Source organism: Oncorhynchus mykiss, chromosome 7, assembly GCF_013265735.2.
Source record: "Oncorhynchus mykiss isolate Arlee chromosome 7, USDA_OmykA_1.1, whole genome shotgun sequence".
Classification (NCBI taxonomy): domain Eukaryota; kingdom Metazoa; phylum Chordata; class Actinopteri; order Salmoniformes; family Salmonidae; genus Oncorhynchus; species Oncorhynchus mykiss.
Window position 1 is genome coordinate 67,265,672 of NC_048571.1, and position 16,411 is coordinate 67,282,082.

Below are 16,411 nucleotides of genomic sequence, written 5' to 3' on the forward strand. Positions count from 1 at the left end.
TAAGAGTATTATTAAAATTATTTATAATTTTAATAATACTCTTATCAAAAATGTGTATATTTAATTTACAGTATTGCGAGAGGACGAGCTCTTTGAAAGGAGGGAGTAGTGTAACGACCCTGGGTTTATACTGTTTTAACCATGTTATGAGGCTATACAGTATTTGTTTACATTTACAATGTTTACAAACATTGGAGTAAAATAAGCTTATATTTTTGGTTCTCATGGAGTGTGACAGTTTAACTAAACTAAAAACAAAAAGCAAAAAAAAAGGACTGACCATCCATGTGATCAAAATGACAGTTTAAGTCTATACAGTGTTGTTTACAAGGAGTAAAACAAGCTTATATTTGGGGTTCTATTAGAAAGAAAATTATAATCTCATGATGGATATATAAGTTATATTCTTCAAGAATCAATGAGTATTTATCATACATTTAAAAGTGTATTTTTCATATTGACAAGGTAGAGGAATTTAGCGAAATAAGGTACAGTAGCTTTATTCACATCAGGGGAATATTGTTAAACAAGGTAGCTATAATCACAACAGGGAAATTTAGCAAAACAAGGTAGCTTTATTCACATCAGGGGAATTTAGCAAAACAAGGTAGCTTTATTCACATCAAGGGAATTTATCTGATTACGGTGCAACTCTACACGATTCAACGTTGCTGCGTTCACGTCAGGGGAACATAGCAGGTGTGAAACTTAAGTGCACCTCCCTATAATTCAAGGTTGCTGCATTCACGTCAGCGGAACATAGCAGGTGTGAAACTTAAGTGCACCTCCCTATAATTCAAGGTTGCTGCATTCACGTCAGGGGAACATAGCAGGGGTGAAACTTAAGTGCACCTCCCTATAATTCAAGGTTGCTGCATTCACGTCAGGGGAACATAGCAGGGGTGAAACTTAAGTGCACCTCCCTATAATTCAAGGTTGCTGCATTCACGTCAGGGGAACATAGCAGGGGTGAAACTTAAGTGCACCTCCCTATAATTCAAGGTTGCTGCATTCACGTCAGGGGAACATAGCAGGTGTGAAACTTAAGTGCACCTCCCTATAATTCAAGGTTGCTGCATTCACGTCAGGGGAACATAGCAGGGGTGAAACTTAAGTGCACCTCCCTATAATTCAAGGTTGCTGCATTCACGTCAGGGGAACATAGCAGGTGTTAAACTTAAGTGCACCTCCCTATAATTCAAGGTTGCTGCATTCACGTCAGGGGAACATAGCAGGGGTGAAACTTAAGTGCACCTCCCTATAATTCAAGGTTGCTGCGTTCACGTCAGGGGAACATAGCAGGTGTTAAACGTAAGTGCACCTCCCTATAATTCAAGGTTGCTGCATTCACGTCAGGTGAACATAGCAGGGGTGAAACTTTGGTGTTACTCCATACGATATGACATGTGGCTCTGTTCAAGCCAGGGGAATGGAGCAGGAGTTAATGACTTTGGTGAAACTCCACATGACATGATTATTGCATTTCCATTTTGTTTTTTGTGTGTGGTGTACTTGCATTCAGTAGCATCTATGAATCACATGATTATGCATAGTATTGACGTAAAACAGAAGAACTAAGGATACGGATGTGAGATTCTCTCTGGTGTTTACAGAACAACAAGTGCTGTGAGATTAGGATATCAGGATTCAAGGATGCTGTGAGATTAGGATATCAGGACATGCTCAGACAAAGCAATTATAATAGTAGAATGAAGGATAGCAATACATAAGAAAATGAATGGCTGCAGCATTGCTGTTATAATGAGAACATGATGTATGGAATGCTAAACATAAATTTAGGAAAGTGTGTATTCTTATTTTAATTGTATGTAGTTCTATCCTTGTGCTGTACTTGTCTATTAAAGGGAAACTTCAGGATTTTGGCAATGAGGCAATACTTCCCCAGAGTATATCAAGTCTCTGCATCCAGTATGAAGTAAGTTATAGTTAGTTTCGCGAGCCAATGCTAACTAGCATTAGCACAATGACTGGAAGTCTATGGGTATCTGCTAGCCTTATTAACTGTTATTATCTGTGTTATTAACTGCTATTACATATGTTATTAACCCTAAAGTAAGACTAGCTGTCGCTATTGGATCTTAATAAATAAAAATCAAATAAAAGGTTACCAACCAGCCACTGACGAAACACACGACTGCACATCTTACATCGTAGCGCAGTAGGAGAGAGTGGTTTAATCCCTATAGCATATTCAGAGATCGATTTATAGCCATTAATCTAAAATAATTCATAGGTTTTAAACAAAAAACACTTCTTGCTTGTCATAGATGGACAAGATTAATATGAGATGAAAGGTGAGTTCCCAACGAGTTCAGGAAGCCAAGCTAGGGCTGTCTGACATTCACAGTGGTGGGGGCAGATGTTTTGATCAAGCGAGACCTTTAGAAAATATGCACATTTTCTTTAACACTAAACATACAACTATGCATTTTACAGTTATAAGTGTCACTCACCCAAGAGGGAATGTCATGACATAAAAAAGGTGAAATCTTAGTTAATGGTTTTATAATTTGTTTATACTATATTTAGAAAGCATAATTGTCATTTCAAGCCTTATTCATAGTTTTGTTGAATAGGAAAAAGTCATAGAAAATATTTCATATTTTCATATTAATATCATATTTATACTGTTCCTCAAAAGTGACTACACCTCATCAATTTATAACTATTTTTACCAGAAAGGTGAGATTTTAACCTTGCTTGTAGTGTGCAGCATTACTTGTTTATGGTCCCCATGATAAATAATTACTTTCGGGGATTACGTGGATTAGATTACATGTAGTTACATTTAAGAGGTTTTAAAGTCAATCCCTGCTACAACTAGGTTCTGAAGTTTTACCTGTTTACCATCAAGGAAAAACTCTGGGCCCAAGGGGAATAAAACTTTGCCCCCACTTCTGGGACCTGTGGCCACCTCTGCTCAAAAATATAAATACCAAAATATTTACCCTCCAGAATATCTCCCCACCAAGTCGAGTTGATAACCCATAGCATTCAAAGTCAAGAGTCAAAAGATTAATATGGCAGCGGCAGCCATATCGGCGGCCATCTTAGTTCACACCAGTATGTCAGATTAACTCAATCGCCAATTTCTCAGCCTCTCAGTATCAGAGAAACACAAAACTTTGAATGAATAACAGACAAAGGTTTATGACAAGTTTTTATGATTGATATTGATCAAAAATAACTTAAAACATGAAAAGCATACATCACATTTGACTATAAAGGTGTGAAAAGGTTAATAAAATAAAAATGTGTTACTGCTTGACAGACAGTCTCTTCGCAATCATTACCAATTTGGAGTTGGCACTTTTAAGTATATAAAGATGTTGCCACTTTTAAGGCTCGGACACACCAATAGCTTTTGCCAACCGATAGTACTTAGCACCTCTGAACAGAGTGCCGGATGTAATTTGCAAAGTGAGTGCAAACCGATTCCTCATATAGAATCGTACAAAAATGTTGGCAGCCAGACATCCATCAGCAGGTGGTCCCAAAAACAAACCACGCCGAACAAGCAGCAGACGAACAGAAGATCGAAGAAGATCGTGGTGTGTGTTGTCCTTTAGGGTTAATTGTTATTCCCTATGTAATTAACTTATTTGCTGTGTATTAATGTTATTAACTATTAATACACGTTTTTTAACTGTTACATGTTATTACTTGTGTTATCACCTGTTATTACCTGTCATTGCTTGTGTAATTGACCTATTGTATATGTCAATATGCATATAATTGTAACTGCTATTGCCCATGTTACAAACTGTTATTACCTGTGTTATTGACTGTTATTACCCATGTTGCTGTTATTACCTGTGTTATTGACTGTTATTACCCATGTTACTGTTATTACCTGTATTCCAGGGGTTTCTGCAGCTGGCCCATGGCACCTCGGCACTGAAGGAGGAGAACAAGTAGAAGAAGGCCCAGGCCTGGATGATGATGTATGACACTGCAGCATACGCAATGACCACCTGGGTGGCATAACCAATCCCTGGGGATAAACAAAACTAATGTAAATCTAAGTGCACTTAAATATAAATGTAAATGTACACAGTTTCCTGTTTGCAGGTTTTGTGTTTTCCACCCTGATGAGGTTGGCTTTGAGGGAATGTTGTTACGGCCGTGTATATCCCCCATCAAGCCGATACCACGACGGCCCTCAAGGAACTTCACTGGACTTTATGCAAACTGGAAACAATATATCCTCAAGTTGCAATTATTGTAGCTGGGGATTTTAGCAAAGCAAAGTTGAGGAAAAGGCTGCCTAAATTTAATCAACATATCGACTGTAGTACTCGCGCTGCTAAATCACTAGACCACTGTTACACCAACTTCCGGGATGCATACAAGGCCCTCTCCCGCCCTCCATTCGGCAAATCTGACCCCGACTCCATTTTGCTCCACCTTTGCTATAGGCAGAAACTCAAACAGGAAATACATGTGCTAAGGACTATTCAATGCTGGTCTGACCAACCGAAAACCACGCTTCAAGATGGTTTTGGACTGGGATATGTTCCAGGTAGCTTCTGAGAATAATATTGACAAATATACTGAAACGGTGACTGAGTTTATCAGGAAGTGTATAGGATATGTTGTACCCACTGTGACTATTAAAATCTACCCTAACCAGAAACCGTGGATAGATGGCAGCATTCGCGCTAAACTGAAAGTGCGAACCACCACATTTAACCATGGCAAGGTGACTGGGAATACGGCAGAATAGAAACAGAGTAGTTATTCCCTCCGCAAGGCATTCAAACAGTTAAAATGTCAGTATAGAGACAAAGTGGAGTCTCAAGTCAACGGCTCAGACACAAGACATATGTGGCAGGGTCTACAGACAATCACAGACTATAAAAGGAAAAACAGCCACGTCGTGCAAATAAATTCATTAAAAAATCCTACAATGTGATTTTCTGGATTTTTTTTCTCATTTTGTCTGTCATAGTTGAAGTGTACCTATGATGAAAATAACAGGCCTCTCTCATCTTTTTAAGTGGAAGAACTTGCACAATTGGTGGCTGACTAAATACTTTTTTGCCCCACTGTATTGTGTGGAATATTTCCCCTTGGCATCACCTGCTATTTACAAAACAAAATCCATCAGCACAGCACAGTACATACTGTACTATGAGGGTCCCTAAAATGAAATGTTCTTGCAGCTATAAATATCCTACCATTATTTCTCTCTCTCTCTCACACACACACACACACACACACACACACACACACACACACACACACACACACACACACACACACACACACACACACAGGGATTATATTTGAAATTCTATTATTGCAGTAGTAACCTTCAAAGAGAGGGCAGAAGTGTCTCCAGCAGGTGATGCAGCCCTGCGAGGTGTACTGTCCCATGGCTGTCTCCAGGAGGAACATGGGGATCCCACAGGAGAGCAGGAACAGAACATAGGGAATCAGGAATGCACCTATGAGGAAGGTTACAAAGTGTTGTTATGCCTAACTTGATCCACATGCCGAGTGGGGGATGCCCTTCATGCCAACCTCATAAAATGTTAATCACATGGTCTAGACCAGCAGTTCCCAAACTGTGGGGCCTAGGGGGCGCAAGTTTTTTTTTTTAAGGAACTCAGTCTGGCTTTCAACTTACTCCTGAAAGATGTAATAGTAGAATGCACAAAGCGCAATTTCAAAATTGAGTAGTGTATCATCAGTTTTCCTATTTATAACTTTTTAGAAATCTAGATTAACTAGCCCATGTCAGCTAAGGTCTTTTAGCTAGGTTTTTTAGCCCATTGATTTTCTTGTAATGTTTGAGTCACTCAAATATCACATGAACACACATAAGACAATGCAAAATGTGAACAATTGCAGGCAATTTGCTTTAATAAACTCTGACCCCCTCTGGTGGCATTTGTTAAATGACACATAATATTGAATACTACCCTCATTAAGTACATTTCGGTCTCCAACTATAAGTCCTACAAACACATGCTTACTACAGTTAAAAAGGTAAGAACTGTAGGATTCAGATGAAGGTGGGGGGGGGGGGGGGGTTCCCGAAAAGAGATTTGAGCGATTTGTTATGAGATAAAATATGTCACCAATTACTGTTCCAAAGGGAATGTCTTTTTTGTTGTTGTTGGAAAATAACATTTCAAATCTTTTACCTAATGGTGGCGCTGTAAACACGGACAAATTCCCATTGGAACACAGCCATTTTAAAACCAATCCAATCCAATTTTATTGGTCACATACACGTGTTTAGCAGATGTTATTAGCGAAATGCTTCTGCTTTAGCTCCGACAGTGCAGTAATATCTAACAAGTAATATCTAACAAAAAAAACAACATATACCCAATACACACAATAAGTAAAGCAATGGAATTAAGAATATATAAATATATGGACAAGCAATGTCAGAGTGGCATAGACTAAGATACAGTAGAATAGTATAGAATAAAGTATATACATATGAGATGAGTAATGCAAGATTATTATTATTATTAGATTAAACATTATTAAAGTTACATTAAGCTGTTTTTCAGTCTCTCAGTCTCAGCTTTGACGCACCTGTACTGACCTCACCTTCTGGATGATAACTCAGTGAACAGGCAGTGGCTCGGGTGGTTGTTGTCCTTAATTAACTTTTTGGCCTTCCTGTGACATTGGGTGCTGGCGTAGGTGTCCTGCAGGGCAGGTAGTTTGCGCACGTTGATGCGTTGGGCAGACCGCATCACCCTCTGGAGAGCCCTGCGGTTGCGGGCGGTGCAGTTGCCGTATCAGGCGGTGATACAGCCCGACAGGATGCTCTCAATTGTGTATCTGTAAAAGTTTGTGAGGGTTTTAGGTGACAAGCCACATTTCTTCAGCCTCCTGTGGTTGAAGAGGTGCTGTTGCGCAGAGATTGAATATGTCCATAAACACACCAGCCAGCTGGTTTGCGCATGCTCTGAGGACGCGGCTTCAGATGCCATCTGGGACGCAGCCTTGCGAGGGTTAACACGTTTAAATGTCTTACTCATGTTGGCCATGGAGAAGGAGAACCCACAGTTCTTGTTAGCGGGCTGCGTCAGTGACTCTGTGTTATCCTCAAAGTGGGCAAAGAAGGTGTTAAGCTTGTCCGGAAGCAAGACGTCGGTGTCCGCGACGTGGCTGGTTTTCATTTTGTAGTCCATGATTGTCTTGTAGACCCTGTCACATACGTCTCGTGTCTGAGCGTGTGACTTGAGACTCCAATTTGTCTCTATAATGACGTTTTGCCTGTTTGATTTCCTTGCGGAGGAAATAACTACTCTGTTTCTATTCTGCCATATTCCCAGTCACCTTGCCATGGTTAAATGCGGTGGTTCGCACTTTCATCCTGAAAGTTAGAGTAACAGTGGTCGAGTGATATAGTAGCGTGAGTACTACAATCAATATGTTGATCGAATTTAGGCAGCCTTTTACTCAAATTTGCTTTGTTAAAATCCCCAGCTACAATAAATACAACTTCAGGATATATTGTTTCCAGTTTGCATAAAGTCCAGTGAAGTTCCTTGAGGGCCATCGTGGTATCGGCTAGAGGGGGGGATATACACAGCTATGACTATAACCGAAGAAAATTAATAATATAATGGGAGATAATACGGTCGGCATTTGATTGTGAGATATTCTAGGTGAGCAAAAGGACTTGAGTTCCTGTATGTTATCACAATTACACCATGAGTCGTTAATCACGAAACACCCCTGCCCTTCTTCTTCCCGGAGAGATATTTATTCCTGTCGGCGCGATGAACTGAGAATCCAGATGGCTAGACCAATTCAGACAGTATATCCCGAGAGAGCCATGTTTCCGTGAAACAGAGTACAGTATGTTACAATCCCTGATGTCTCTCTGGAAAGCAACCCTTGACCTGAGCTCGTCAATTTTATTATCCATGATATTTATGAACATTAGCAAGTAATATACTCGGGAGAGGTGGGTGGTGTGCGCGCCTCCTAAATCGGACTAGAAGACCGCTCCGATTACCGGCGTTGTTTTGGGTCGGCCTCTGGAATCAGTTCAATTGCCCTGGGTGATACGAACAAAGGATCCGCTTTGAGAAAGTCGTATTCCTGGTCGTAATGCTGGTAGTGCTGGTGAGTTACCGCCGCTCTGATATCCAATAGGATATTTTAAACATGCAGGGCTTGTGCAATGTGCCATACCTTCATTATTTGTCTCTACCTACCCACTGATATAAATATATGCTGGGTCTGACGGGAATAATCTGGTGGGAAGTGAGCTGGCAACCAGAGGGTTGCTGGTATCAATTCCTTCATGCCATTGTCTGCCGTTGTGCCCTTGAGCTATGCACCACACACAATTTTCAGAGGGGTTGGGTTAAAAGCGGAAGTTAGTAAAGACCTTGTGTGCAATAAAGTGATCTTAATACTTGTTTCCCCTTTTACTGTTCACACCCCACACCTATTTAATGCATTCAATGTAGGTATCGGTATCAAACATTTCCTATCAAGCCATACCAGAGGAGATCAAATGTTGCTTCAATTTCACAAGCTATACAAATTTTACAAGCTCAGGTAACACAAGGTACCCTTAATCCTTAACCTACAATTTCCTCGCCCCCATGGAAATCGAATTAACATAATACAAAAATCCCTATCAAAATCCGTCTGTTCAAGCTAGAGATATCTGTTTTTTTTTTGCATGGGCTGCGTCTCAATCCATCACATCCGCAGATATCATCCTTCCAGTGAAAAAGTGGCAGAACTGGAGCAGTGTTTGTCAGACCATGAGACTTCCCGAAAATTGGTATTTTCACAAAAACATTTAAAGATGAGACTCTCACGAACTTGATGGTTTTCTCCCACAAGCCACAAGCCACAAGATTTGTCTGAAGGTCCCTGGTACCAGTTTTAAACATATGTGGAATTATATATGGAGATATTGTAGTTTAGTGCTGAAAATAAGGAGATAAATACATGTAAAAAACTATTCTAATAGTTTCCTGGTCTTTCTTATATCTCTCAGATATAAGACAGACACTTCAGAACAAACTTCCTTTCGATTTTTTCAAATAGCTAAATGATCTTTAGTATGACCATCTTAAAACAATTCCATATGTTAGGTTGGAAGGTTTTAGACTCTATAGGGTTAAAGTGTTTCCAAGACATTTAATCATTAGTTAATTAATATGTAGTTTATAAACAGTTATAACTCCCTTAAAAGGTACCTTAATGTAAAGTGTCACCAACTACACCCACTATGATCATAATGAAACCTGTGGGGAAAGACAGTACAGTACCTTACAACCATATCAAGTCAAATATTAATTAAGATAAACATAAATAATAAGAATAGCAAGGTTATTCTTTCCCATGGTGTTGACATGGCAATCAAGTTCACTTAGTCCATGACCCTAGTGTAAATGCAGTAGCAGTGTTCAGACAGAGTGTGCAGTTGTCTCGAGCGTGCGGTAGCGTCCCTTACCTCCTCCATTTTTGTAACACAGATATGGGAACCTCCACAAGTTCCCCAGCCCCACCAAGGTGCCTGCCACGGCCAAGAGGAACTCTAGCTTGTTGGCCCACTGGCCACGGTCTAGCAGCAACTGGCTCTTCTTTTGGCCCTTCACCAGACTGATGTCCTGGGCAGGCAGGTTATGACTGTGATCCTTTGGGAAATTTCTAGTCATGGTCACCAGCACACAGCAGTCTTTGGGTTAATAAAATTATACCGAAACCTTGTTTATTTAGGTGTTTGTTAAAAATCATAAAGACAAGCACCAAATTTGATAAATGTTCTCATTGCTTAATTTCCAATTAAATTGCCTATCACTCACTCTGTACGTTCTGAACCTAATCACTCACTCTGTACTTTCTGAACCTAGTGAACCACAACACCCCACCTCTTTAAAGTGATTTGGTGCCAATAGGCGTTCCGTCATCTGCAAGGAGTCGGGCATAGATAATGCTGTATCTTCAGGTTGCGCACAGAGATACCTTAGTCCCGTGGTATTCTCACAAGTGTCTGGGGAAGTTCTAATTTTGCATCCATTGTTCTCCCAGTGTGTAACAGCCTAAAACTACTCAGCTGATCCTTACTTGGCACCAGTAGTAAGCTTCATTAATTTGCCCATGTAGGATTACCAACAGTGGACATTTTTCTCACTTTCAGGTTAAAATGTATGGCTATATAGCACAATTACCTGACAATACTAAACCATTTGGATACTGTAGAGTGAAATATGCAGAACAAACATAACATAACATAATAACGTACTTACCCCTCCATTACCATTGTCTCCTCCCCCATCCTCGCAGTGGTCTGGGTCTGTGCTGTAACAGCAGACTGATCAGTATTCCCCTCAGACAGCATGCTCCTAAGCTGCTGCATACCCAGAACAAAGCAGAGATGTCATGAGTAGCCTAGACCAACAATCACAACAAACTAGTCAAACAATTCATTCTTAGTAACTACCCTTCACCCTTTCATCATAATCTTCATACATTGCCTTGATAATAGGGTGATGGAGGAGGCTGAAAAAAGTATAGCACAAATAAACGGATAGCCAGTCAGGCCTGTTGTATGAGCTTGTTATTGTGGTAAGAGCTGCTACAGAGGAAAACAACACAGAATCATTTCCTGGGAGTACTTTTCCACTGGGACCGAGCTGTTGGGGTCATTGAGATTGGCAAAGTCGCTAACAACTAAACCAGATAAGCTGAGCTGTCTCTGGTATGGCAGAGCTGGTCATTAGGCTTTGGTTATTTGGTAATCGGGAAATGCTGATCATGGACCACTTATTATGTTGTTATTTAAACATATTTAGTCAACAATCCATTCTCTCCCTATTATATCTTTGTAAAACAAGAAACTTATCTGGGTTTTTTTAAGATGTACAGTATACATAACACATTTTAATTGAATACATTTCTGCAGTTTTTGTTCGTGTCAAGGTACAATTTTTTCAAGTACGGTTCTCAGTTGGCAAAATTATTTTGAAATGCCATTCATTCACAGAAAATTAAGGTGCAGGTGTAAACTTTTGACTATGTTACTGAGTTGGCCTGGTTAAGTATCCACCATAGTTGCTGGAACCAGTCTGAACAGAACAATGTGAAAAGAAAATATATGAGCCAGCATAGTACAGTTTGGGTTGGCCCTATAGTGTGAATCAGACATACATGTACTGTATGTTCACCAGCTTGTGTCATTAACATTTAATCCACTGGTTTGGAAACAAACTGGATGGACTTCTCAGATGCTACCCAACACTGGGATTAATACTGCAGAGAAATATTAAAGCTAAACATTACATATCATACATAATGTAGTTCAAAGGCGCACTCTAAACACAAAAAAAGGTTCCAGGAGTATCCTTCCGGGGTTGTTCAAATTGAAACTGTGTGGAAACCCCAATAAGTTCTTAGAATAACCCTTTTTAAGAACTCATTTTAATGGTTCCTTTTGGGGTTCATTTTTGAACTACCCCCTCCCCTAATACTACCCCCTCCCCATAAAAATAACAACAATAACATAATATTATAGGTGTCATTGTTTATTATGATTTAAGAGGCAAAGCACAATTAAAAAATCTAAATATGAGGTAAACTCCCAGCACAGCCTCATGTATAATGGGTATATTTTCTGGCGTGTTGATGTTCTCCGTATCCATAGCCAGAATGATGTTGCAGTGCATGGTGATTGAACAGGTTTCCTGTTATATTCATCAGAGGTGTAGGGAGAGTGAAGTCTGTGAATCCCCCAAAAATTAAGAAAACATGCACACAACAGTATTCATATAGTTGAAGTCAGAAGTTTACATACAGTTAGGTTGGAGTCATTAAAACACGTTTTTCAAACACTCCACCAATTTCTTGATAACAAACTATAGTTTTGGAAAGTCGTTTAGGACATCTACTGTGTGCATGACACAAGTCATCTTTCCAACAATTGTTTACAGACAGATTATTTTGCTTATAATTCACTGTATCACAATTCCAGTGGGTCAGAAGTTTACATACACTAAGTCGACTGTGCCTTTAAACTGCTTGGAAAATTCCAGAAAATGTCATGGCTTTAGAAGCTTCTGATAGGCTAATTGACATCATTTGAGTCAATTGGAGGTGTACCTGTGGATGTATATCAAGGCCTACCTTCAAACTCAGTGCCTCTTTGCTTATCATGGGAAAATCTAAAGAAATCAGCCAAGACCTCAGAAAAAAAAATTGTAGCCCTCCACAAGTCTCGTTCATCCTTGGGAGCAATTTCCAAACGCCTGAAGGTACCACGTTCATCTGTACAAACAATAGTACACAAGTATAAACACCATGGGAACACGCAGCTGTCATACCGCTCAGGAAGGAGACGCGGTCTGTCTCCTAGAGATGAATGTACTTCAGTGCGAAAAGTGCAAATCAATCCCAGAACAACAGCAAAGAACCTTGTGAAGATGCTGGAAGAAACAGGTACAAAAGTATATATATCCACAGTATAACGAGTCCTATATCAACATAACCTGAAAGGCCGCTCAGCAAGGAAGAAGCCACTGCTCCAAAACCGCCATAAAAAAGCCAGACTACGGTTTGCAACTGCACATGGGAAATAAGATCATACTTTTTGGAGAAATGTCCTCTGGTCTGATGAAACAAAAACAGAACTGTTTGGCCATAATGACCATCATTATGTTTGGAGGAAAAAGGGGATGCTTGCAAGCCGAAGAACACCATCCCAACCGTGAAGCACAGGGGTGGCAGCATCATGTTGTGTCGGTGTTTTGCTGCAGGAGGGACTGGTGCACTTCACAAAATAGATGGCATCATGAGGTAGGAAAATTATGTGGATATATTGAAGCAACATCTCAAGACATCAATCAGGAAGTTAAAGCTTGGTCGCAAATGGGTCTTCCAAATGAGCAATGACCCTAAGCATACTTCCAAAGATGTGGCAAAATGGCTTAAGGACAACAAAGTCAAGGTATTGGAGTGGCCATCACAAAGCCCTGACCTCAATCCTATAGAACATGTGTGGGCAGAACTGAAAAAGTGTGTGCGAACAATGAGGCCTACAAACCTGTCTCAGTTACACCAGCTCTGTCAGGAGGAATGGGCCAAAATTCACCCAACTTATTGTGAGAAGCTTGTGGAAGGCTACCCGAAATATTTGACCCAAATTAAACAATATAAAGGCAATGCTACCAAATACTGAGTGTGTATGTAAACTGACCCACTGGGAATGTGATGAAAGAAAAAAAAGTTGAAATATATCATTCTCTACTATTATTCTGACATTTCATATTCTTAAAATAAAGTGGTGATCCTAATTTACATAAAATAGGGTTGTTTTTTTTTACTAGGATTAAATATCAGGAATTGTGAAAAACTGAGTTTAAATGTACTTGGCTAAGGTGTATGTAAACTTCCAACTTCAACTGTACCTTGGTCTTTGTGGTAAATGTGAATGAAAAAAAGAATTCCACACCCATACCTTGTCCATAATGTAGAGGCCTATGGGATATTCATTGAAGAGGTAAGGGAGGAGGATGGTAAATGTGCTCTGCATAACATACCAAAACCAATACACATACCTTTGTATGCTTCCTCATCTGTACACCTACAGACCTACACACAAAAGTGAGCAGATCAGTCACTTGCACCCAATACAGCTAGACTTCAAAATATTCTTATAGCCTACATATTCTTAGCTCTTTGTTGATTAATATCCATTGAATTGTGGTGTCCATTTTGTTTTAGAATGATTTGCACAAATATGAAAATATATATGGTATATTAAAACAATTAAAAACAATTAAAACAATATCCATTTGTATAATACAAGGTACAAACCTTACCTTAAATTGAGGAGATCTTAACATTTTCCAATTAAGTGCCTGCACCTGCTGTCCTTTCAAATTAAAATCCAAATGTTTCAGTTGGGCAGTTAGGTTCCTGCAAAAACACCCAACGTCGATGAACCCCACCTCCTATGGGGTACTTGGAAGAAACTTTTGGGGGCAATTTTCAGTGCCAAGGACCCTAAGGTTCTTTGAAGAACTTTGAGGCTCTTAGAAGAACCCTTGTTGAACCACTAATTTTTAGAGTGTACAAGCAGGTGGTATCCAAGCCTTACACATAACAGTGGACACTACATCACCACACTCCCTCTCTTGCTCTTGGTCCTCATCTTTGTAAGTCACATTGATTTAGCAACTGTGTGTTTTATCAGTTTCTTTATGAAAATATTTAGCGAACTCCATGACAGTAGCTAAAGTAAGGGGCTATTAGCAACACACAAGTAGACTGCAAATTGGGCGGCAGGTAGCCTAGTGGTTAGAGCGTTGGACTAGTAACGGTTGCAAGATTGAATCCCCAAGCCGACAAGGTAAAAATCTGTCGTTCTGCCCCTGAACAAGGCAGTTAACCCACTGTTCCTAGGTCGTCATTGGAAATAAGAATTTGTTCTTAACTGACTTGCCTAGTTAAATAAAGGTAAAATAAAAAAAATGCTGAGGCAGGCATGCCCTGAGCTCCTGAAGTGAGCGGGCGAGAAGGCTGACAATCTAGCCTTTGGGAATCTTGCTCCACGTTCCATTCAAATTGGGCACATTCTGCTCATATACTCTGATCAGGGACTGGTAAGCTACTTCTACAATCTTTCCTCCTTGGGGGGCTGCTTCAAAATAGCACTGTAGAAGTGACCAAACTAGTGTCACCTCAGGAACACTGGCCTATAGGATGTCAATGCTCAATAACATTCACAATGTTAGCTTCTGTTACACAGGATGTGTTCTTCTGTTAACACTACAAACATGAACTATGGATCCTAAGATCAGTTGGAACCTTTCCTCTAGCATCTTATATTACTTACACCAAACGGGGTAAAAACAATAAAAGCTCTTCTTTATTTGTGAGATTCCTCTTTTTGACACAATGGATCATTAGCCATGAAACAAGACAGACATATCAACACAGCAAGGCAACTATATAAAGCATATTTACAGCTGGATCAAAATCTCTAGTACTTACAAGACCATGCTCTCTGTACAAAAAAAATGATAAAACGTGTTACACAGGCAGACACCAAGTGCATGCTCAAAGTAAGGTAGTAAACAATATTTCACCTGCCAAAAGCAGTCTAAAAATGTATGTAATGTTGAATTTCAGGTTCTTTGTAAAACAAGATTATTATGAAGTAATATTCCATTGAAATGTAAATACTCCAATCTTACTGAGGGCAATTTTAACAGGTACAGGCAGCTATTGATCATTTCCTCCAATGGAATGATTCAGTGTAAAAAAATAAACTGCTTCGGATTAAAATGTTATTTTGATGACTATGTTCTTTACAGCTTCATTTTAATGTTGACATTACATTTTAGTCACATACATATTTTTCGTACAAGTCACACTCTTCAATGGTTTATATACCAGAATTCTCACCAAACGGCATGTATTCACCATTATGGCATTCATCAAAATAGTTTAATTTACCAAATGGCATGCCTGTTTAGTTTTGTATTGGGACAGGGACAGGGACAGGAGGGGTACAGATAACATGGTTTATGACATTTTTTATTCCCCAAATATAATGAGATGCTATGAGTTTCATCTTTCCACATTTCAACAGATGTAGCAAAAATAGCTTAGTTACAGTAGCTCCAATGAAGACAAGAGAAGACCTTCACTGCATCATACCCATATATATTATGTACATACCGAGAGACACATACTTACAAGAAATGCAAATATATATACGAAGAAGAAACTCGCATAGCAAATTTTTAAGTTGAGAAAACTTTTGAACACTCACTTTTCTGTTTTCAGCAAGGATAGAAACATTAAGCATAGTTGCCCTTCATCTATACAGAGTCTCTCTTTGCTTATTACATTCATACCGCAGGTAAAACCAAGACCAGAGGGTGTCTCTCAAGGAGAGTCCTATAGAGTTCCTGGTGAGTCTCAGCAAGGTGTGTCCCTGACCTTTGGTCAAAGTCATAGTACTCAAGGACATTTGGCACTCAGTCAATATTAGTGTACATCACAGTCAATTAGTTTGGCCCACCCAAAATTTCTATCAACCAATCAGCACAAATTCCATCACATATATATTATTATCACCATTAACATACAGGTTCAACAGGTTTCCATTGATCTGGTCTTATAGAAGAGTGTTAGCTTAGCATGTGACTGGATGAAAATAACGGACTCCTGTCAATATCATCGTCACCCACCAGTGGATATCACACATGCATTCAATACTAAATAAATAAATAAACAAAACAAAAACATTTAGAAAATACAGTACGAAGTCACTGTAACATTTCGTAGATTTTGAGCTACTTTGTTAGTACCTTGGTAACATTATGGCACTAAGTGCATTACGTACCTAGAGTGGCATTTCGAGGGGCTGTGGAAGGAAAATGAC

The 16,411-nt window shown here is 39.5% G+C and overlaps 1 protein-coding gene across 4 annotated transcripts in view; it reads right to left on the reverse strand.

The window, feature by feature from the left end:
* The window catches only part of LOC110528308 (sodium- and chloride-dependent GABA transporter 2), a 30,282-nt gene extending 19,872 nt beyond the window's left edge, over positions 1–10,410 (reverse strand). The window contains exons 1-5 of one of the 4 annotated variants that reach the window (XM_021610273.2): positions 10,272–10,407; positions 9,476–9,672; positions 9,219–9,266; positions 5,337–5,471; positions 3,875–4,015 (exon numbers count right to left, since the gene is read on the reverse strand). In XM_021610273.2, the coding sequence (XP_021465948.1) occupies positions 3,875–4,015; positions 5,337–5,421 (226 nt within the window). In that variant the 5' untranslated portion in view covers positions 5,422–5,471; positions 9,219–9,266; positions 9,476–9,672; positions 10,272–10,407. Of the gene's footprint in view, positions 1–3,874; positions 4,016–5,336; positions 5,472–9,218; positions 9,267–9,475; positions 9,673–10,271 lie in introns of those variants that run through there. The other 3 variants (XM_021610267.2, XM_021610269.2, XM_036983899.1) reach the window with 3 other exon arrangements.
* Positions 10,411–16,411: the final 6,001 nt, after the last annotated feature.